Source organism: Vanrija albida, assembly GCF_041260175.1.
Source record: "Vanrija albida strain AlHP1 chromosome Unknown contig_5, whole genome shotgun sequence".
In the NCBI taxonomy this organism is placed as follows: domain Eukaryota; kingdom Fungi; phylum Basidiomycota; class Tremellomycetes; order Trichosporonales; family Trichosporonaceae; genus Vanrija; species Vanrija albida.
In genome coordinates, this window is record NW_027191424.1 from 2110860 (window position 1) to 2132123 (window position 21264).

Below are 21264 nucleotides of genomic sequence, written 5' to 3' on the forward strand. Positions count from 1 at the left end.
GTAGCGTGGCTTATCAAGCCACAAGTCTGTGACGGTGGCGGCCTCGACGTTTTCTCGACGGCACAAAGGTGGATCCCTGCGACGGAACGACCTTGTCTCATCGCTCCCCTTCTACCCCATCTCACTCCAAAACCAGACAGTAGCAACATCATGTCTGGACAGCCCCCCTTCAACCCCGGCGCCTTCGAGTTCCGCCCCGGACAGTCGTTCGTCCCCCGCGGCCAGCAGCAGCAGCAGCAGGGCCAGCAGCAGGGCCAGGACCAGTACGGCCAGTACGGCGGCCAGCCGTACGGTGGTCAGCAGGGATACCCCCAGTACGGCGGCCAGTACGGCGGCCACCAGCAGTACGGAGGTTACCAGGGCTACCAGCAGCAGCAGGGCGGCTACCAGGGCTACCCCCAGCAGGGCGGCGCTCCCCAGCAGCGCGCGTACCAGCCCCAGCAGCGATCAGTGCAGGGCTTCCAGCCGCCGAGCTTTGGCGACGCGCCCAAGCCGGCGCCGTCGCTCAGCATTGGCGGCGGCGCGCCCAAGCCCGCTCCGTCGCTCTCGATCGGCGGCGGCGCGCCCAAGCCCGCTCCTTCGCTCTCGATCGGTGGCGCCAAGCCGGCCCCCTCGCTCAACATCGGCGGTGGTGCCCCCAAGGCCGCCCCTTCGCTGAGCATTGGCGGTGCCAAGCCCGCTCCCTCGCTCTCCATCGGCGGTGGTGCCCCCAAGGCTGCTCCCTCGCTCTCCATCGGCGGCGGTGCTCCCAAGGCCGCGCCCTCGCTCTCCATTGGCAAGAAGGCCGAGCCCAAGGCTGCCGAGCCCAAGGCCGCTCCCAAGGAGGAGGCTGCCCCCAAGGCGCCTGCCCCGAAGGATGAGGCTCCCAAGGTCGAGGAGAAGGCTGCCACCCCTGCCCCTGCACCCGCCGCCCCCTCCCCGGCTGTGTCTACCCCCGCTGCCACGTCCGGCACCTCGACTCCCAACTTCAGCAAGGTCTCGGCCAAGAACGACGCCGAGGCCGTTGCCCGCGAGCAGGAGGCCGCCGGTGCCGACGCCCTCCGTGACCTGTACGGCGGTGACGTTGTCGACCCCAACGTCAAGCAGCACTTGAACATCATCTTCACCGGCCACGTCGACGCCGGCAAGTCGACCTGCGGTGGTCAGCTCATGTACCTCACTGGCGCTGTCGACAAACGTACCATGGAGAAGTACGAGCAGGAGGCCAAGGCCGCCGGCCGTGAGACGTGGTACCTGTCCTGGGCGCTTGACCAGAACAAGGAGGAGCGTGCCAAGGGTAAGACCATCGAGGTCGGACGCGCCTACTTTGAGACCGACATCCGTCGCTACACCATTCTCGACGCTCCTGGCCACAAGACGTTTGTGCCCAACATGATTCAGGGTGCCGCTCAGGCCGATGTTGCCCTCCTCGTCCTCTCGGCCCGTAAGGGCGAGTTCGAGACTGGTTTCGAGCGTGACGGCCAGACTCGCGAGCACGCAATGCTCATCAAGAACAACGGTATCAACAAGCTCATTGTTCTTGTCAACAAGATGGACGACACGACTGTCCAGTGGGACAAGGGACGGTGAGTCATGCGGGGTGAAAACAAGGTACTAACGCTATAGCTACGACGAGATCTGCAACAAGATCACTCCCTTCCTCAAGGGCATTGGCTTCAACCCCAAGAACGACCTCACCTTCATCCCTGTCTCGGCTCAGATGGGCCAGAACATGAAGGACCGCATCGACAAGAAGACTGCTCCTTGGTACGAGGGTCCCTCTCTCCTCGAGTTCCTCGACTCGATGAAGATCCTTGACCGTGACATCAACGCCCCCTTCATGCTTCCCGTCTCGGAGAAGTACAACGAGCTCGGTACAATGGTCATGGGCAAGGTCGAGTCCGGCCGCGTCAAGAAGGGCGACAGCCTCCTGCTCATGCCCAACAAGGTCTCGGTCGAAGTCGCCGCCATCTACACTGAGACTGCCGAGGAGATGGACCAGGCCTTCTGCGGTGATAACATCCGTATCCGTCTCCGTGGTCTCACCGACGACGACGTCCAGCCCGGCTACGTTCTCACCTCGCCCTCAAAGCCCGTCCACGCCGTTACTTCGTTCAAGGCCGACCTGTCCATCATTGAGACCAAGAACATTATCTGCGGTGGCTACTCGTGCATCCTCCACGTCCACACCCTGTCCGAGGAGGTCACTCTTACGGCGCTTCTTCACTACTACGACAAGAAGACCAAGAGGAAGTCTAGGAAGCCGCCCCAGTTCGCCAAGGTGGGCATGCTCGTCTCGGTCATTATCGAGACATCGGCACCCATCTGCATTGAGCGCTGGGAGGACTACAAGATGCTGGGTCGCTTCTCTCTGCGAGACGAGGGACGAACTGTTGCCATTGGCAAGGTCACAAAGCTGCTTACCGGCGCTGGTGGTGACGAGATTCCTGATGTTGGCAAGCTGTCTGTCAAGGCCTAAGTCGCATCTTTGTAATACTCTATACTAGTCACTAGCTGCTCGAGACGTCCCCTCAACCCATCTGCATGTATTCTCGTCCTAGCGAGTTGGAGTGGCAGCGCACTCGAGAGGCGGAGGCAATTGTGACATGTAGGCTTCAGGGTAAAAGTTGGACCAAGAAGAGACGCGTCGCGAAAAATGCCACCGCGGCGCGCTCCTGGCCTGCCCTGCCCACCTTCCCCCTCGCCTTGCGCGAACCTGGCAGCCACGCGCGTGTTCATTTACTTTTGTCCCTTGCGGCAACTCGCGCTCGCACTCTTTCTCATCTCTCCACCCTCCCTCCCTCGACCCCCATCTTGCCATCCTCGACCTCACTGCCGGATCGTCACAGCGGCATCCACCCCAGCACAGCAGTGACCCCGCCCCGCGCTCTACTCTTCTCTCCCTCCCTCTTCCCCCAACCGCCAGCCCGCAACAATGGCTTCCGCTCAGGTCGGCGTGCTGCCCGTCGCGAGCATACCCGTGAGTCGCATCCCGACACCCACGCATCCACTGACGCGCATCCACAGATCAACTACGAGGATGAGCTCCGTGCGTCGCCGCGTGCATGCGACCGCTGTTACTGACCCCTGCAGAAAAGATCACAGACTTCCTCACGCGCTTCGTGCCGGACAAGAACGCGCGCCGGCGCGCGACGCTGCCCGAGGACGACGACGACGAGGCCGAGTCGGAGGACGAGAGCGTTGTCGAGGACCTCGACGACCTCGACGTCGACGACGAGGGAGAGCACTCCAAGGCAAAGTACATGCGCATCATGCGCAAGGTCGCCAACCGCCAGACGACCGAAGTCGTCATCGACCTCAAGGACCTGCAAGAGTTCTCGACCGACCGCACCCTCCTCCGCAACATTGTGCACAACACGCGCCGCTACGTCCAGCTGTTTGCCGACGCGCTCGACCAGCTCAAGCCCGCCCCGGACCACATGGCCGACCACACCGACGACGTCCTCGACCTCATCATGCAGCAGCGCCAGGAGCTCAACGCCCAGATGCAGGACGGCGAGACTGTCGACCAGTCCCAGTTCCCTCCCGAGCTGATGCGCCGCTTGTGAGTTGGCCATTTGAAAGTGCAGTGTCTAACTCTCAGCAATGTCTACTTCCGCCCCGTCCGCAGCAAGGATGTGCTCGCTGTTCGTGCCGTCCGCGCCAACCACCTCGGCAACCTCATCACCGTCCGTGGTATCGTGACCCGCGTGTCCGAGGTCAAGCCCCTCCTCCTCGTCAACGCGTACACTTGCGACTCGTGCGGTAACGAAATCTTCCAGGAGGTCGCCCAGAAGTCGTTCACGCCCCTGTCGACCTGCCCCAGTCAGACATGTACCGTCAACCGCACCAACGGCAAGCTCCACATGCAGACGCGTGCGTCGCGCTTCCAGGCTTTCCAGGAGGTCAAGATCCAGGAGATGGCCGACCAGGTTCCCGTGGGCCACATCCCTCGCTCCATGACGGTCCACCTCTACGGCACGCTCACGCGCTCGGTCAACCCCGGTGACATTGTCCACATCTCGGGCATCTTCCTGCCCACGCCCTACACCGGCTTCCGCGCCATGCGCGCCGGTCTCCTCCAGGACACGTTCCTCGAGGCCATGCACGTCAACCAGCTGAAGAAGCAGTACGACGCGATGCAGCTCACGCCCGAGATCGAGGCCGCCATCGGAGACCTCACCCAGGACCCCAACCTCTACTCGCGTCTCGCCAACTCTATCGCCCCCGAGATTTACGGTCACGAGGATGTCAAGAAGGCCCTCTTGTTGCTCCTCGTCGGTGGTGTCACCAAGACTGTCGGTGACGGTATGAAGATTCGTGGTGACATCAACATCTGCCTGATGGGTGACCCCGGTGTTGCCAAGTCGCAGCTGCTCAAGTACATCACCAAGGTCGCTCCCCGTGGCGTCTACACCACTGGTCGTGGTTCGTCGGGTGTTGGTCTCACTGCTGCCGTCATGCGTGATCCCGTCACGGACGAGATGGTTCTGGGTAAGTCTGGTTACGACCCGCAGGGCGCTCGCTAACCAGCACAGAGGGAGGCGCGCTCGTCCTTGCCGACAACGGTATCTGCTGCATCGACGAGTTTGACAAGATGGACGAGTCGGACCGTACCGCCATTCACGAGGTCATGGAGCAGCAGACCATCTCCATCTCCAAGGCCGGTATCAGTACGACCCTCAACGCCCGCACGTCGATTCTCGCCGCCGCCAACCCGCTGTACGGCCGTTACAACCCCAAGGTCTCGCCTGTCGACAACATCAACCTGCCCGCGGCCCTGTTGTCGCGTTTCGACATCCTCTTCCTCATCCTCGACACGCCCAACCGTACCGACGACGAGCGCCTCGCCCAGCACGTCACCTACGTGCACATGCACAGCGCACCGCCCGAGCTCGACTTTGAGGCGATCGAGCCCACGCTCATGCGCCACTACATTGCCGAGTGCCGCAAGATTCGCCCCATTGTCCCCCCTGCGATGAGCGAGTACATTGTCTCGAGCTATGTCCAGATGCGCAAGCAGCAGAAGGAGGACGAGGCCGAGGAGAAGAACTTTACCTACGTGTCTGCGCGTACACTCCTTGGTGTCCTCCGTCTGTCGCAGGCGCTCGCTCGACTGCGTATGGACTCGGTCGTTGGCCAGGGCGACGTCGACGAGGCCCTCCGCCTCATGGACATCTCCAAGGCGTCGCTGTACGAGCACCAGCAGCAGCGCGACGGCGAGGACCGAACCGACACGTCCAAGATCTTCCGCATCATCAAGGACATGGCATCGGGTCGCGGCGCCGCTGCCCGTCGCCGTGCCGGTCGACAGGGCCAGGACGACGACTACATGTCCGAGGACGAGGAGCTGCAGGAGCTGTCGATCATGGCTCTTCGTTCGCGTGTCATCGCCAAGGGCTTCACGGAAAACCAGTTCATGGACACGCTGCAGGAGTACGAGAACATGGGCGTTCTCATGCGCACCGCCAACGGCACACGGGTACGCTTTGTCGACGCCGACGACGTCTAGTGATTTGCTTGCCGTGTAGAGCTCTTGCCATTCAATAGTATACCCTGTTCGTCCTACTTGTACTTGTCTTGGTCCATAGTTGCCGTGCACGTTTACATGCATCGACATCTACAACGCTGCTGGGGTGAATCTCGATGAGGGTATAAGAGATGCCGTGTCGTTCCCTTTTCGTGTGGCGTGGCGCCATTCAACAAGCAAGCCATGCCTTGCTGCTACAATTGCAGGACGCTGAGGCGCTGTCCGCTAACGCAGCCGACCCACTCGCCGCTGTGGGAGAAGATGAGATTGTTAATCTCTGCGGCGGCCGACCATGCGCGGACCGGCTGGATCTCTGCGGCGCGTGTAGAGCTCGGCGACGGTGTCCGGTTGGACGGTGTTGCCGGGGGCGAGAGCGCATATGGGCCGTTGTTGCCCGACCGCCCTGATCTGCCGCCACCGCCGCCGCTGCCGCTCTCGCCTTCTGTGGGCAGCGGGCGGGTGAGGTCATACACGAGGAGCTGGGCGTCGTCGCCTGTGGGGTTAGCGACTACCCATCGGCGGCCCGCCCTTCGGTGTGCACTGTACTCACCACAGCTCGCAATGAAGCCACCACCCGTTGGGCCAGTACCAGAGCCGCCAGAACCCCAGGCGATGGCACCGAGTGGTGCCTGGTGGCCCAGCAGCTCGGCTACTGGCTGGCCTGGGCTTCGCATGTCGAGGATTAATGTCCTGGAGTCGTCCATGCTGAAGCATGCGAGCATGTGTCTGGGGAGTTAGAACGTCAAGGGAACCCCAACTCACTGCTCGCGGTTGCTGAAGGCTATCCGGGACAGGGGGGACGAGTTGGGGGTCTCGTAGAGAATCGTAGAGTGCTCGAGCTGGCGGAGATCGAACGCGCGCAGCGAGCCATCCGCGCCAACCGACACGAAGATATCGGCCGACTGGGGCAGCCACGAGAGGTCGTATACTGCCCGGTCATGGGCAATCAGCTGCGTCAATGCCTGCGACGTGTTGATGTCCCAGAGGGTCGCGGTCGTGTCTGTCGAGCACGTGACGATGGACGCCGGCGCCGTCGCATTCCAGCTGAACGACGTGATGGGTGGCAGGTTGTATGCGTGCTGTTTCCCCTTCTGTTCTGTCAGATCCGAGCTAGCACTCTACCCACGTTTGACAGCACGCTCCGCTCAGCGAGCAGGAACTCGCCCGCGCTGGGCTCGTTGTACCCGTTCCGCCCGACGTACCCCGAGCGGGCACCGTCCGACCCCTCCCACTGCTTGAGCTCCCAGAGCCTCAGCACGTCGCCGGTCGTCGCGAGGAGCTCGCCGCGGCCCCCCTGGGCGTCATGACGGGCGAGCGATTCGCGGGGCTCCCACGCCACTTTCGTGGCAGGGAACGACAGGTTGCCCGTGGCGAGGTTTGCAAAGTCGGCCTGGGGAGCGTACGACTGAGGGTAGGACGCTGTGGCGGCGGCATCGACGACAAACAGCTTGTTGGCGGGCCCGGTGAGGAAGGATGTGAGCGCGATCCGGTGGGGATGCTGTGGGTTGTTGGAGAAGGCGACGCCGTATAGTGGGTCTTGGGGGTCAGCGCTGGCGAGCAAGCATGGCAACTCACGAGTCGCCTCATATTGCATCAGCCGTGGTAGCCCCATTGTGCCGGTACCCCCGTGCCGGGAGAGTCAAGTCGTGTCCTCTCTACGAGCGGTTGCAGTCTCTTGTCGCCTTTGGGCAGGCGGCGGCGTCGCTAGCCTCGTGTCCGACTACGCAGTGCTGTGTAGGACGCGGGTTGCGGCGTCGGCGTCGTCGTCACCTGGATGTATGGCGTTGTGGGGAGAGGGATTGTGGAGGATGATGTGCGAGAAGTAATGTGTGAGGGGGGGTGGGGGGGGAAGGGCGACTTGTCCGAGGGAAGGTTGGTGTGCCGTCGGTGGGTACGTGCTTGCTTTGGGTGGTTGTGGGCGGACGGACGGACGACTACGAGGAACGGACCAGAGTAGAGCAGCCTGCGGCGAGCAGCGTGATGGTCGATCGGCTAAGACAGGCAGGCTGAGCGCTGGGCGGGGCGAGGCTGGGCTGGGCGGGCAGACTGACGACTGACACACGGAGATCAACCCAATCTCCACCACCCGGCGGCACAATCCGTCCACCAACAGAAGAGGTCCACTCCAAATCACTTTCGGACCCGCCAACAACAAGTTGCTTCAACCCAGCCACCTTCGACGCGTTTGGTCGTGCAGCGCCGCTCAAAGCGTAGTCATCGCTATGTCCACAGCCGACTACGTTTCAAAGTATGCGCGGCGGCGCGCACAACTCTCCACCGTCGAAAAGTACTGGCTCGACGAGGCAAATCGTGAGTCGCCCAGCACGGCGCGAGGGGCACCACCAGTCTTGCAGCGCTGACATGCAAAGGCCCGCCGGGACAGCTCGACTCGTCGCTCAAGAAGCACACCACCCTACTGAACCGCCTCAAAGCGGCGCTGCTCGTCGGCCCAGCAGATACCCTAATCAAGGAGATAGACGGCCTCGTGCTCACCAAATACCTCGAGGAGATTGTCGCCGCTGTCGTCGAGGGCGCCAGTCGTGGCCGCGGTGACCCGGACGTTGCCGTCGATGTAAGCTAGTCTGGCTTAGCCGCTTTGCTAACACAACAGGTTATCGTTCACCTGCATACCCGCCTCGCACCCGAGTTCTTCCCATTACTCCTCCCACCACTGTTAGCGATATTAGCACCTCCGCCACCGCCAGCCAAGGATGCAAGCGAAAAGGATCGCGAGAAGGACGACAAGGAACGCATCACGCGCCAGCGCCCGGTCCTGCGCATCGTTGCAGAGCTCGCACTTCTCGGCGCGTGGCCTGAAGGTGCTCTCAAGGGCGGTACAGAAGTCGGCAAGGTGCTCAAGACTCTGGTGAGTGACCTTCGCCGGTGGCCACCGTCGCTGACTCGCGCAGATGTCCAATGATCCCCAGTACAGCAACATGCCGCTGCTCGCCACCTTCCTCAAGAGCTACAACAGGGCGTACCTTGGCCCCCAGCCACCCGCGGACGGTGCCGCCGTGGAGACTCTGCCCAACGGCGTCGAGGAGCTCATGCCTCCAGAGGTGCAGAAGAGCATGCGCGCCCTGTTTACGACCTACTTCCAGACCGCGAGCAAAACGCTAGTCAAGGGACAGATGGTGGGTCGCTGTCCACGTCTTCGCTGACGTGCAGAAACTTCTCGAGCAGGACAAGCGCAATCACGACGCGTACATCAAATCGGGAGAGATCTTCGAGGACAGGCAGAACGCCTATGAGCGCATGACGCGTGCGGTTGAGCGTCTTACGATCGGCGTTCAAGGCCTCGCGGACCTCCTGGGACTCAGCCCACCGGTCCTGCCAACGGCCGCGTCGTTAGCAAAGTCGGGCCTCCAGATTGTCAACTCGACGTCGTCGTTCACCGTTCGTGACGATGGAGCTGGGAATGGAATCTGGGACGATGATGAGGAGCGCAGGTTTTACGAGCAGATTCCGGACCTCATCGATCTCGTTCCTCCTGCTCTCCTTGGCATCAAGGACAAATCCGCGGCCGCAAAGGAATCGACGAAGCCTGAGGGGGAGGAGGATCAGGCCGTGGAGGCGGAAACCGCCGATGCGGATGCGGAGGCCCAGAAACGTGACGAGGAGGATATCCGTCGCCAGCTTGCACAGCTTGAACTGGAGCCAGGAGAAGCTGAGAAGGAGCCCAGCAGCGTCAACATGGACCGCAATGCGTCGGCGATCTCAGATACTTCAGGAACACATTCAAACCCGCTTGTCGATGACGAGCCAGTCGTCGATCCTTTGGCAGACGGAGGAGCAGCCGGCGAGGAGGACGGACTGTCGTCTGGTCCGGCAGCTCGTCTGGCAGCACTGTTCGCCGCGCTCCCAGAAGCCGTCAACCGCGAGATGGTGGACAAGCTCGCCATCGAGTTTGCATTCTTAAACTCGAAGGCCGCTCGACGTCGCCTTGTCAAGTTCATCGGCTCAGTGCCCAAGAACCGAACCGACCTGCTCCCTCACTACTCCCGCTTCATCGCCATCCTCGACAAGTATATGCCTGACGTTGGCTCTGGAGTGCTCGACATCCTCGACGAGGAGCTGCGCTACCTTCAGCGCAAACGAGCCATTCGCGAGCTCGACAGCGTCCGCCTGAAGAACGTTCGCTTCTACGGCGAGCTCGCAAAGTTCAAGGTGGCCCGCCCGTACACCATTTTGCATGTCCTCAAGGTGTTCCTCGACGACTTCAAGTTCAATGTTGAGAACATTGCCAACCTTCTCGAGACTTGCGGTCGGTTCTTGTTGCGCAACGAAGGCACAGCCGAAACGGCCAAGAGCATGGTGGGTTGGGGGAAACGGACGTACAAGCTAACCCTCAGGTCGAATTGATGCGACGCAAACAGAGTCACAGCCACCTCGACCAAAGGCACGTCATCATGCTCGAGAATGCCTTCTACCAGTGCAACCCACCGGAGCGCGTTGCTCGCGAGATTGTGGAGCTCCCGCCCATGCAGGCGTTCATCCAGCACCTCTTGTACGAGGTGCTGATGAAGCGGACGCAGGACAAGGTCTTCAAGCTCCTTCGCAAGCTGCACTGGGAGGACGAGGAGACCTTTGAGTTTATTCTTAGGTCGTTCACCGACGTCTGGGAGCTCAAGTATGAGAACATTGGCCTCCTGGCCGGGTTGGTCTACGACCTGCAGCGCTACCACCCCGATTTTGCCGTCGCGGTCGTGGACCAGGTCATGGAGGACGTCCGCATTGGAATGGAGGTGGGTTGAGTTTTGGTGTGGGTGCGGGGTTAGCTGACGTTGGTGCCAGGACAACATCTTCAAGTTTAACCAGAGGCGCATTGCCTCCATCAAGTTCCTCGGAGAGCTGTACATGTACCGCGTGGTCAACTCGTCTGTTGTTTTCGACGTCCTGTGGTCGCTGTTGTCCTTTGGTCATCGTACGTCATTACGGTCGTGTGATTCTAACCCCACAGCCGAGGGACTGCCTGTGCCAGGTCGCGACAGCCCCATCGACTCGGTCAGCGACTTCTTCCGCGTCCGCCTCGCGTGTGCTATCCTCGACACCTGTGGAATCTGTTTCGCAAAAGGCTCGTTAAGGCGCAAGCTTGACCAGTACCTTGTCGTTCTTCAGCTCTACGCCCTCTGCAAGACTGATATGCCCCCTGATGTCGAGTTCATGCTTGACGATATCTTTGAGGTAGGCTAACAGGGTGGTTCTTTGCTGACGTGCAGGCTCTGCGTCCCAAGGGCCGTCCGAAGGGTGTCAAGGATGGAAACCAGGTGTGGCGCTTGAGAACGTTTGAGGAGGCCGCGTTCGTTGTCGACGAGATTCTGGCCACGAATGTTCCCGGCGGCAACGACAGCGACGACGATGATGAGAGCGAAGATGGTGATGGGCGCATTGCCCGCATCGACGACGATGACGCCGAGATTGTGAGTAGGCGTTTCCAACCTCAGCTGACTCCCCAGGCTGCTGCTCAGAACGCCCGTCTGGACGACGACGACGAAGAGGACTCGGACGATGACGACGACGAAGACGTTGTCGTCTTACGCGAGCCCAAACGCGACGAGTTTGACGAGCAGGCAGAAGCCGCCTTCGACCGCGACTTTGCGCGCATGATCGCCGACACGACAGTCGAGCGCAAGGCCGCCCCGCCCGTGTTCGACCAGGCTGTTCCTATGTTCCGCAAGCGCCAACCCGGCGGCCCGGCACACGGCAGGGCGCCCGCCAGCGACGACAACATGCAGTTCATGCTGCTGTCGAAGAAGGGCAACAAGCCACAGGTCCGGTCCGTGGACATTCCAGTCGACTCGACATTTGCGAGCAATGTGCGCACCCACCAGCTTGCGAGCAAGGCCGAGCAGGAGCAGCTCAAGCGCCTGGTGCTCCAGAACGAGCAGCGCCAGGAGAACGAAGGCCTCATGGCTGTGCAGCAGTCGATGCGCAACCGTGGCATCAACGTCCGCGTCCTCAACTCGGGGTAAAGATCGCTGTGCACACTTGGACCTTTCAACCATGCGAGCCACCGCTGCTCGCGGCAACATGTGCCCTTCAGACGGCTGATGCGACAGGCGGGCTGGCACCAGTAGCCAGACGCAGACTGCACCATGGCAGCACTGCACTACGCCGAGGCATCAAAGCCATTCATGCACTATGTAAACTCTGTGATGTTACACCTGGAATCCACACGCCCGCAGGCGCTGCGCCCCGCGGGGACCAGTCAGTCTTGCCGCGGTCTGTACCCTTGCGTGGACCTCGGCCTCGGGGGCAGGTTCTGCGCCCGTCGGGTTGTCGATGTCGTGCTGGACGATGCGGCGGAGGAGGGCGTCCTGGGCCGAGCCGAGGATGACGACGAGGAGCTGAACGCGCGTGCCTTCGCGCGCCTCGTCGGTGCCCTTCCAGAAGAGGCCGGCCAGATGGTGCACGGCGACACGGAAGAGGAACGGGGAGCGCTGCTCACCCACGCTGGTGACGAGGGCGCGGGCGTACCCGTGCAGCACGTCGCGCTCCGTCTCGAGCGGGGAGAAGTAGACGCCGGCGACGGATGCCTCGAGAGGCACCTCGTTGTCGGCGACGCGGATGCTGCGCAGCGAGTCGGGCTGCTCGGCCCAGAAGAGACGGCGGTAGTCGACGGGGTACGTCATGGCGAGCGGGGGGAGGAGTGTGCGCGCGAACAGGTTGTCGCCGAACGAGATGGACTCGAAGAGGGCCAGGAGGTCGGTGTAGAACTGGAAGAAGGGCACGCCCTCGCCGAGGAAGCGGAGGGCCGCGGCCTCGAGCGGGGCCACGGCTGGGGCCGGCGCAAGGTGGCTGGGAACAGAGAGTGCGTCGAGGATGGCCTTGAGCGAGTCGGCGACGGCCGGGTCGCGGAACACGTCCGTGACCGAGTTGGGCCCGTCCTGCTGCCCGTGCTCGAGCATGAAGACCTTCATGACGTTGAGGATGGTGAGGGAGCGGTTCTCGGACGGCGAGGCGGCGGCACGGAGACGGGCGAACGCGAGCGTCGCGCGCGTGAGCTGCACCTCGTTGGCGTCCCAGTCTGTCGGGGCGAGCGCGAAGGCGCTCGAGCTGCCCGAGGCCAGGAGCTCGTCGAGCGGCGCGTACACCCAGTCTGGGGGGAGGGGGAGGCCCGGGCCGCGGTGGTCGTCGCCTGCGTGCGGAGGCGGCCGGAGGGTGCCCGTGGCCTTGAGGTACAGGTGGCTGGGGCGGGTGGGGCCGAGGATGTTCTCGAGGTCAGGCAGGATGGCGTGGTGCAGCAAGGGCCGGAGGATCTGCAGCCCGTCCTTGTGCCCGATGGTCTTGACGAACGCGTCACCGCTCTTGCTCGTCGACCAGTCGGTGCGGAGCAAGTCGTCGACGAGGGAGAGCGCGAGCGGCTCGTCGCCTGGCTCGTACGAGAGGATCGTGTCGAACGCCGAGGTCGCCCAGAGTTTGACATCGAGCAGGCCGGTTTCTTTGCGGGCAGTTTCGAGGAGCGCGTGGCGGAGGTAAGCGTCAGACTTGGACGTCTGGGTCGTGGCGACGAACCACCAGAGGAGGCGCTCTTTCTCTGGCGACTCGAGCAGGCTCGTGTCGGGGTTGGCGGGGTCGCGGAGCGTGTTGTGGAGGCGGTACACGCCGGTGAGGGCCGTGTTAAACTGCTGGCGCTCGACGGGGTCCCGGGGGACAACGTTGATGCCCTGGGGCAAATGGCCGACAAGGTCCATCTCGCGGAGGGCGGTGAGCACCTCACGCTTCTCGTCCTCGCCGCCGCGTACGCCGTTGATCGACACGCCGTCGACGTATGATGCGAGTGCGTCGAGAGTGGTCGCGAGCTGCGACCATCGCACAGGGGTCGTAAGGGCCGTCCTTGCGCCGGCGAGCAGCTCCTCGACCCAGCGCAGGGCTGTCACTTGAGACCACGTCAAGTCGTGCTCCGGCGTCGTGCGGTGCGGGTCAATGGCACAGATGATCCAGATGCGCAAGAGGTCAAAGTAGGCGGCTGCAATGGATGCTGTCCCAGAGTCGACGGTGGCAGCGGCTGTCTGCTGGGCAACCCACTGCCCGAGGGGCACCCAGATCTCGCGTGCTGATGTGGCTGTCGACGACGCCAGCCCGTATCGGCCGAGTGCGTAGAATGTACGTAGCACCTCCACCGCAATGGCTTGCGAAACGCTGTCGACAAGCGCCTGTGGGGCGGACAGGAACTTGAGCAGCGGGGCGTAGACGTTCTCCCCAACAAGCGTCTCGGCACAGACGCGAGACGACACAGTGACCTCGCGGAGGAGCCGGAGCGCCTGGAGGCTTGGTGGACGGGCCGGGTCAGTGGGCCAGGGGGCGCGAAGGACGTGCGCCTTGACAAGCGCAGGGACGACGGGAGTGACTGCCTCCGCTCCGTTCGGAGCGGCAAGTGCTGCTCGTCGTAGAACAAGCACAAGTTTGGAGAACGTCGCGTCGGGAAGCCCTCCTGCGTCAAGGGACAGAATCTCGACCAGGCGCGCGCTGATCTCGTCAAAGGGAACGGCCGCGACCCCGGTTGGCTCGCCCTCGTTTGTCGGCTCCGGGTGGAAAGGCACAGTCGCTTCGGCGTCCACATCGAGCCATGACCACGAAGGTCCGTTCAAGGCGACGAAGAGCAGGTCGACAGCAGCAACAAGAATGCCGATGCTGCGCGCGTGGCTGGACAGTACGCCGACGGCCACATTCGTCCCTTTGGCGACCACGTCGCCCTCGGTGCATGCACTGACCCACTTCTCGTCGACCTTGTCCGCGACGGCCTGGCGGTACCGCGTGATGAGCTTGCCGAGGACTCCCATCATTGTGATGCGCTGCGACGCGACGGTCGAGTAGCACAGGTGGGTAATTTCGCTGATGGTGTACCCCGCCAGGTCTGGCGACTCTCCGTGGTGGTGCAGGCCTAGGTGGGTCGGAAGCGCAGCAGCAGCCTCGGCAGACAATGGTGCTCCAGACAGGTCGAAGCGAGGTGTGTCGCTGGGCTCCGACTTTGGCTCGGCGTCCCTCGTCCACTCGAGTTTGGGCTCATTCGGGTTCTCGTTGGGGAAGTAGACTTGCCTCAACACGTCGGGGGTGTCGTTCTTCTCGTCGTACATCTTGACGCGGGCAGTGTCTGCGAATCGCACACTTGGTCGGCGGCGAGAGGTTGACGTTTGGGGCTCTTCCTTCACTGCCGTTTCCTCGGGAGGGTCGACGTCTGGAGGGTTAGCAGGTGACGCTGAACCACACCCACCTATTGGCGTTGGCTTGCTCGTAGTCTCCTCCGCTGGTGTTTCTGTCGACTTTGACGCACGCTTCTGGGCACGCGCACGGAGTCGAGCGAGGAGGTCTGAACCAAAACGCTCTTCAAGGTCTTGCACTTCCTCTGTTCGTTGAGAGGGCGACATGGACTCGACCTTCTGGCGGTTCTCGCTATCAACCTCTGCGCGGATCTTGGCGGCGTCGGGCTGTGGCGCGTCCAGAGAAGGCCCAAACACCTTGCCAGGGAACTCAGTTGGCGGCGCCTCGGGAGGCGTCTTGCCAGCTGCCTTTGTTTCGCGGGCAGCCCGGCGCTTGTGCATGAGCTCGACGACGTCGGCGCCGAACCGCTCCTTGATCTCGGCCGACTCTTGCTGTCGCTCGCTGTCGCTCATGGCGGCCACCCGCTGGCGGTTCTCGGTATCGACCGAGCGCTGCACCTGCTCGGCCTCGGAAAGGGTGTCGTCGTGTGTTGGCGGTAAGGAGGAGGTCTGTGCGGCCTGAACAATGGGGACGTTGTCCACAATACGCCCTTCTCCCGCCACGAGTCCTCCACCTTGGCGGACCGACTGATCCTTTCGTGCTCGAGAAAAGGCAGAACCGCTTCCTAGTCGCGCAGAGCGGTGGGAGGCGAGTGGGAAGCCGTGCTTCGACTGCCCGACCACTGGGGGTCGAGGTGGTTGGGGAGCAGCGCTGGGCTCGGACGGCTTCGCCGTTGGGCGCTCAACAATGTCACGAACAAACATGGCGCGTGGGCTGTTGTCTGCTGGCCGTGCTGGCTTGGTGCTGCTTAACGAAGTGGCGATTGTTGACAAAACGAGACGAGGTTGTGAGTAATCGCTTTCCAAAAGGTGATGTCGTTCCGTGCCTGGAAGACCTCCACTTTCCAAAATACCAGTAAGGCTGGGTGAGCATGACCTCCGCCCTCCTCTCAGTCCATCACTCGCTCAGTCACAGCTCGTTGTTCCTTCCAACGCAGATGAACACCTCACGACATATCCATAACCTCATCCACTACATGTACAAATGTCGACAAGACTGATTAGTCCCACACTCAGTGGAGACGTTTAACAAGTGAGGACATGCCCAGTCAAGACGCGCCGAAGCGTCATTCTTCGCTTTGCAACACAAGGTGTTGAAACCCTACCGACAGCACTGCTCGACAAAAGGTCTTGCAACTGTGACAGGGGACTGAAAGCGTGGGAGGGGGAGGGGAGGGAGGGGAAGGGGTAAGTCTCGAAGTCGCTGCGAGTCACATCAAACCGCCGGCCGCGTGCGCCCTCCTGAAGCTCTAGGAATACATCTGAGAGCTGTCAGCTATTGCCCTGTTCAAATCGAGATGAAGGACAGTGCGTGTTCAGATAGTGCGAAGTTAACACTTGTGACCTCACGACTGGCACCAGCCGAAGCCAGGCGCCAATCGAGACGAGATCTCGTACTGACGTGCAAATGTCTGCAGTTTCGTCACAAGGAGAGATGTCGGGTGGTGGGGGTACGGTCTGGGGTCGATGCTTACCTGTCAAGTCATTGTGTATGGTGTTGATGAGGATGGTACAAAGTCGAGAAAGAGCAGCCCGCCTTCCTTCAAGTCAAGCAAAGATTTCGGTGCAAGGCAAATGGTGCGAGCCTTGCTTGTGCTGGCCAGAGTGCCACACTCGCATTGTGGGCCAGTATTCCCGCCCAGACCACTCAGGGTCTATTGTGCCTAAGTCCGCGTGGCCTCATGTATTTTGATCCCGCGTTTGATCCCGCTCCGGGCAAGCAGGTTTTCCTTTGTGTCGTGTGGAGTGCAGTGGGCGGGGGGAAGGGCGCCAGGCGGGGGAACCAGATGCGTCGCAGTCGCGCCCACCACCGCCAACGCTTTACACTTGACACTCTCGTCTTCCCTGCATCCTCAACCTCTCCTCCTCTCCATCTCCCTCCAGAAACAACGCAAAAAAGGTCATCCACGACCCCAGACTTTCTTTACCAAGTTACCTCTCTAAAACCATCAGCAAAATGGTGAGTACGCGACCGCGACTTGTCGCCACCCAATCGTGTGACAAATTTGCTGACACGTCTCTTAGTCTTACGGCGGCGGCTACGGCGGCGGTGGTGGTGGTTACGGCGGCGGTGGTGGCGGCTACGGTGGTGGCGGCGGCTACGGCGGCGGCGGCGGTGGCTACGGCGGCGGAGGTGGTTACGGCGGCGGCGGCGGCGGCTTCGGAGGTGAATACTCGAGAGGGGGAGGCTATGGCGGCGGCTATGGTGGAAGAGGGGGCTACGGTGGTCAAGGTTACGGCGGCTTCTCAGGCCAGTCCAGAGCATTGATTGATCGTGGAGAACGAATGTGGCTAACACCCTCTGCAGGTGGCGACCGTATGAGCAACCTCGGCGCTGGTCTCCGCAACATCGACTGGAACACGACCGAGCTCACCAAGTTCGAGAAGAACTTCTACATCGAGGACAAGCGCGTCTCGGCCCGCACCGACGCTGAGATTTCCGAGTTCCGTCGCGAGAAGGACATGAAGATCCAGGGCAACAACGTGCCCCGCCCCATCACCACCTTCGACGAGGCCGGCTTCCCCGAGTACATCATGTCCGAGATCCGTGCCATGGGCTTCGAGGCTCCTTCCACCATCCAGTGCCAGGCTTGGCCCATGGCCCTCTCGGGTCGCGACGTTGTCGCCATTGCCGAGACTGGTTCGGGCAAGACCATCTCGTTCGCCCTCCCGGCCATGGTCCACATCAACGCCCAGCCTCTCCTCGCCCCCGGTGACGGCCCCATCGTCCTCATCCTCGCCCCCACTCGTGAGCTCGCTGTCCAGATCCAGGCCGAGTGCTCCAAGTTCGGCAAGTCGTCGCGCATCCGCAACACTGCCGTCTACGGTGGTGCCCCCAAGGGCGCTCAGATCCGTGACCTCCAGAGAGGTGTCGAGATCTGCGTTGCCACTCCTGGTCGTCTGATTGACATGCTCGAGTCTGGCAAGACCAACCTCCGCCGTGTCACCTACCTCGTCATGGACGAAGCCGACCGCATGCTTGACATGGGTTTCGAGCCCCAGATCCGCAAGATTGTCAGCCAGATCCGCCCCGACCGTCAGACCCTCCTCTTCTCGGCCACCTGGCCCAAGGAGGTTCAGAGACTCGCCATGGACTTCCTCAACGACTTCATCCAGGTCAACGTCGGTTCCATGGACCTGACTGCCAACCACAACGTTGCCCAGCACGTTACCGTCCTTTCCGAGTCGGACAAGAGACCCCTTCTCCTCAAGCACCTCGACCAGATCTCGCGCGAGAACGCCAAGGTTCTCATCTTCGTTGGCACCAAGCGTGTCGCCGACGACCTCACCAAGTTTATGCGCCAGGACGGCTGGCCCGCTCTTGCCATCCACGGCGACAAGCAGCAGGCTGAGCGTGACTGGGTTCTCGCCGAGTTCAAGTCGGGCCGCAGCCCCATCATGCTGGCGACCGACGTTGCCTCGCGTGGTCTCGGTAGGTTTTTGTTTCATACTCATTCCCCCAGCACAGGCGTCGGCTCTTGAAGCACACCCGGCAATCACCGAGCACTACTAAGACAACATCGGCGTCCCATTTCGCGCGGCGATGATCTCCGACGGCTCACCTGACTTTGACGCAAGGTGGACTCTGCTTTTTGTCTTGCGTCGAAGCTCAACTCTCTCGCGTTCACTTTGAGCATTTGAGGGCCGTCAACAGGAACGAGATCATAACCGCCGGGACGTTTAGCGCCACTGTTGCACTCTTTGCGACAGTGGACGCTGGCAATGTCCGAGTCGCATTCAGCCAGGCCTGTCACCAGGCCTCGTGACTTTGGACATCCGCAAGAGTCTTCGCTCGGGATTCGTCCCTGCTTCAACGACAGAGTCGTTCGCGTGCAAGATCCCCAACCTGTGAGAGCGTATTGTTAACCACTATCTGCTTCCTTCTTCGACTTCGTTATTATTTGAACTGCTCACTTCACCGTGACTCATTTCATCTAACAGACGTCAAGGACATTAGGTGAGTATTGCGTTGTGGATGCCAAGCGCATCGCTGACATCCCAGCTACGTCATTAACTACGACTTCCCCAACAACTGCGAGGACTACATCCACCGTATCGGCCGTACCGGTCGTGCCGGTCGCACGGGTACCTCGTACACCTACTTCACCACCGACAACGCCAAGCAGGCCAAGGAGCTTGTTGGCATTCTCCGCGAGTCCAAGTCGGAGATTCCTCGCGAGCTCGAGGAGATGGGCCACTACGGTGGCCGCGGTGGCGGTGGTGGCCGTGGCTACGGCCGTGGCCGCGGCGGCGGAGGTGGTGGCTTCCGTTCGGGCGCTAACAGCTTCGGCGGCGGCGGCGGTGACCGTGGCTACGGTAACCGCTGGTAAACGCGGACGCTTGGGTGCTACTACTCACGCGTTGTGCGTCCGTTGCGGCTGACGATCCCCCTCCCCACACATCCCACACCATTATAGATTTCCTTCATTCGACCCACTCATCCTGTCTAGAGATCCGGGGTCGTATTGAGTGTACCCTGTGATATAGACCACTATGACATGCCAAGCATCACATGTGTAACGTGAGCAGGCGTGTTGGGATGAGGTTGCACTGGGTTGTGTTTTGTTCGATTTGTTCGTGGCTTGTTTGTGTCAGAGTCGCCGCCACAGGCTTGGTTGGGGACGCATTGTTGAGTAGAGCCGAATGCATCGTAGACTCGTGATTGCGCAGTAGTGCTAGATTGTTTGTGTTGATCGTAAGAGAGGAGGACGGATCAACATTGATCGCAACAGAGCGGCAGTCGGGTCAGCCAAGACACAAACCCATCGCCCACCTCCACTTCCGCCACCTCCACATTTGGCTCCCCGGCCACAACCTCAACAACACTCTCCCACCGACTATGGAGACGACGCCGACAAAGTCGCTGGCCTCAAGGCTGTCACAGTACGCGTACAGCCCGACCGCGAGCCCGTCCCGGCGGTCGACGCGGAGCGTGAGCGCGATGGTGCCTGCGAGTCCAGCACGGCGCGGGGCGAGCGCGAGCGGGTCACCGTCGCCTGTGACGCCGCGGCGGCCACAACGGGGGAAGCGGCGGCGGGCCTCGCCCGAGGTCATCGAGATCAGCGACAGCGAGAGCGAGAGCGAGGGCGAACGACTACCGAGGCAGCGGCGCCGGCCCGCGCCCCCGGCCAGCCCGCGCAAGAAGCCAAGAGGGTACGCCGACCCGTCAAAGTACGCGCACCTGTCTGGCCTGCCGCAGATCCTGCGGCCGGGGCTCGACCTCGTCTTCTGCGGCATCAACCCGGGCAAGAAGAGCGCGACGGACGGGCACCACTTCGCGCACCCGACCAACAAGTTCTGGAAGGCGCTGTGGGGCGCGGGGCTGAGCGCGCGGCTGCTGCTGCCGAGCGAGGACGTGACCCTGCCGGACGAGTATAACTTCGGGATGACGAACCTGGTCGGGCGGCCGACCATCGAGGTGCGTGGGTGTGGGGGCTGGGTAGAGCTGATGGTAGCAAAGCGAGCTCTCACCGCTGGAGATGCGCCTCGCCGTCGCGCCGTTCGCGAGGCGTGTGGCGAGCCATGCCCCGCGCGTCCTGTGTTTCGTCGGCAAGGGCATGTGGGACACGTTTGCGGGTGTGGTTGGGAAGACGGCGTTCGTGGCGAGCGAGGGGGGAGACGACGGTGATGGTGCCAATGGTACCGAGGAGGTCGACGAGCTGGACGACGACGAGGTCAAGCACGAGCCCGAGGCCGAGCTCGACGAGCTCGACGAGGAGGAGGAAGCAGACGCCGTCAAGCCCGAGCCGCTCGACGCAGAAGAGGCCGCGGTCAACGAGCGCGAGCCGCTCTTCCTCCCGCACGACGAGCGTGACGAGCGCGACGAGGGCCGGCCGCCCGTCGTCGTGACGTACACGCTGTCGAATGGCGCGGTCAAGCGCGAGGACGGGGACGGGGACGGGAACGGGGACGAGGCCGAGGCCAAGCCGACGGCGGCCGAGCTCGAGGCTGGCTCTGGCCGTGCGGGCGCGGACGCCGACGCCGAGGTCAAGCCCACGGCAGAGGAGCTCGAAGAGGCCGAGATCAACGGCGTGTCTACGCCAGAAGAGCTCGAGGAGGCCGAGATCAACGGGGCGTCGCGCGAAGAGCTCGAGGCCAACGGCGCGCCGTCCCCCCTCACCGAGGTCGGCTCGCCCACCCCTCCCCCGCCCCCACGGCCGGCACCACGCCGCTCTGCTCCCCGCACCAAGCCCCCACCGTTCAGCTACGACGCGCCGCAGCGCTTCCGGCTCCCGGCCGACGACGCGCCCTGGGCCTACACGTACTTCTGGGTCGTGCCCAACACTTCTGGGCTCGAGCGCACGCCGCTCGCTGAGCAGATTGTGCTGTTTGGCAAGCTGCGCGCGTTCGTCGAGCTTCTCAAGGCTGGCGGCGAGCCCGACCCGCCTGAGATGGGCTTCCTCGACATCGACTTGGCCGGCGTCGGCGCGACGGTCGCGGCTATGCGCGACGACGCCGTGGCAAAGGGCAAGATGGCGCCAGAGTAGAGCGGCG

At 62.3% G+C, this 21264-nt stretch overlaps 7 protein-coding genes across 7 annotated transcripts; 5 read left to right on the forward strand and 2 right to left on the reverse strand.

The window, feature by feature from the left end:
* Positions 1-150: 150 nt before the first annotated feature.
* SUP35 (translation termination factor GTPase eRF3) lies at positions 151-2458 on the forward strand (the record flags this gene model as incomplete). The annotated part of the gene is made up of 2 exons (XM_069355420.1): positions 151-1565; positions 1606-2458. The coding sequence occupies 2 exons, from the start codon at positions 151-153 to the stop codon at positions 2456-2458; spliced, it is 2268 nt and encodes a 755-aa protein (XP_069207491.1).
* A 456-nt stretch (positions 2459-2914) lies between these two features.
* mcm7 (DNA replication licensing factor MCM7) lies at positions 2915-5491 on the forward strand (the record flags this gene model as incomplete). The annotated part of the gene is made up of 5 exons (XM_069355421.1): positions 2915-2959; positions 3007-3028; positions 3073-3544; positions 3584-4473; positions 4518-5491. 5 exons carry the CDS (start codon positions 2915-2917, stop codon positions 5489-5491), a joined length of 2403 nt encoding a protein of 800 aa, XP_069207492.1.
* A 212-nt stretch (positions 5492-5703) lies between these two features.
* Q8F55_006982 (uncharacterized protein) lies at positions 5704-7121 on the reverse strand (the record flags this gene model as incomplete). Its single annotated transcript, XM_069355422.1, has 5 exons — positions 5704-6002; positions 6060-6235; positions 6272-6600; positions 6636-7045; positions 7085-7121. 5 exons carry the CDS (start codon positions 7119-7121, stop codon positions 5704-5706), a joined length of 1251 nt encoding a protein of 416 aa, XP_069207493.1.
* A 610-nt stretch (positions 7122-7731) lies between these two features.
* NMD2 (mRNA decay protein) lies at positions 7732-11481 on the forward strand (the record flags this gene model as incomplete). Its single annotated transcript, XM_069355423.1, has 10 exons — positions 7732-7819; positions 7879-8081; positions 8121-8375; positions 8419-8643; positions 8678-9823; positions 9862-10254; positions 10304-10433; positions 10470-10693; positions 10729-10929; positions 10966-11481. 10 exons carry the CDS (start codon positions 7732-7734, stop codon positions 11479-11481), a joined length of 3381 nt encoding a protein of 1126 aa, XP_069207494.1.
* A 186-nt stretch (positions 11482-11667) lies between these two features.
* Q8F55_006984 (uncharacterized protein) lies at positions 11668-15123 on the reverse strand (the record flags this gene model as incomplete). The annotated part of the gene is made up of 2 exons (XM_069355424.1): positions 11668-14687; positions 14724-15123. 2 exons carry the CDS (start codon positions 15121-15123, stop codon positions 11668-11670), a joined length of 3420 nt encoding a protein of 1139 aa, XP_069207495.1.
* Positions 15124-16726: 1603 nt separating this feature from the next.
* On the forward strand, positions 16727-19100 carry DBP2 (ATP-dependent RNA helicase dbp2; the record flags this gene model as incomplete). Its single annotated transcript, XM_069355425.1, has 5 exons — positions 16727-16729; positions 16795-16936; positions 17078-18202; positions 18712-18727; positions 18773-19100. 5 exons carry the CDS (start codon positions 16727-16729, stop codon positions 19098-19100), a joined length of 1614 nt encoding a protein of 537 aa, XP_069207496.1.
* Positions 19101-19609: 509 nt separating this feature from the next.
* On the forward strand, positions 19610-21257 carry thp1 (uracil DNA N-glycosylase Thp1; the record flags this gene model as incomplete). Its single annotated transcript, XM_069355426.1, has 2 exons — positions 19610-20188; positions 20226-21257. 2 exons carry the CDS (start codon positions 19610-19612, stop codon positions 21255-21257), a joined length of 1611 nt encoding a protein of 536 aa, XP_069207497.1.
* Positions 21258-21264: the final 7 nt, after the last annotated feature.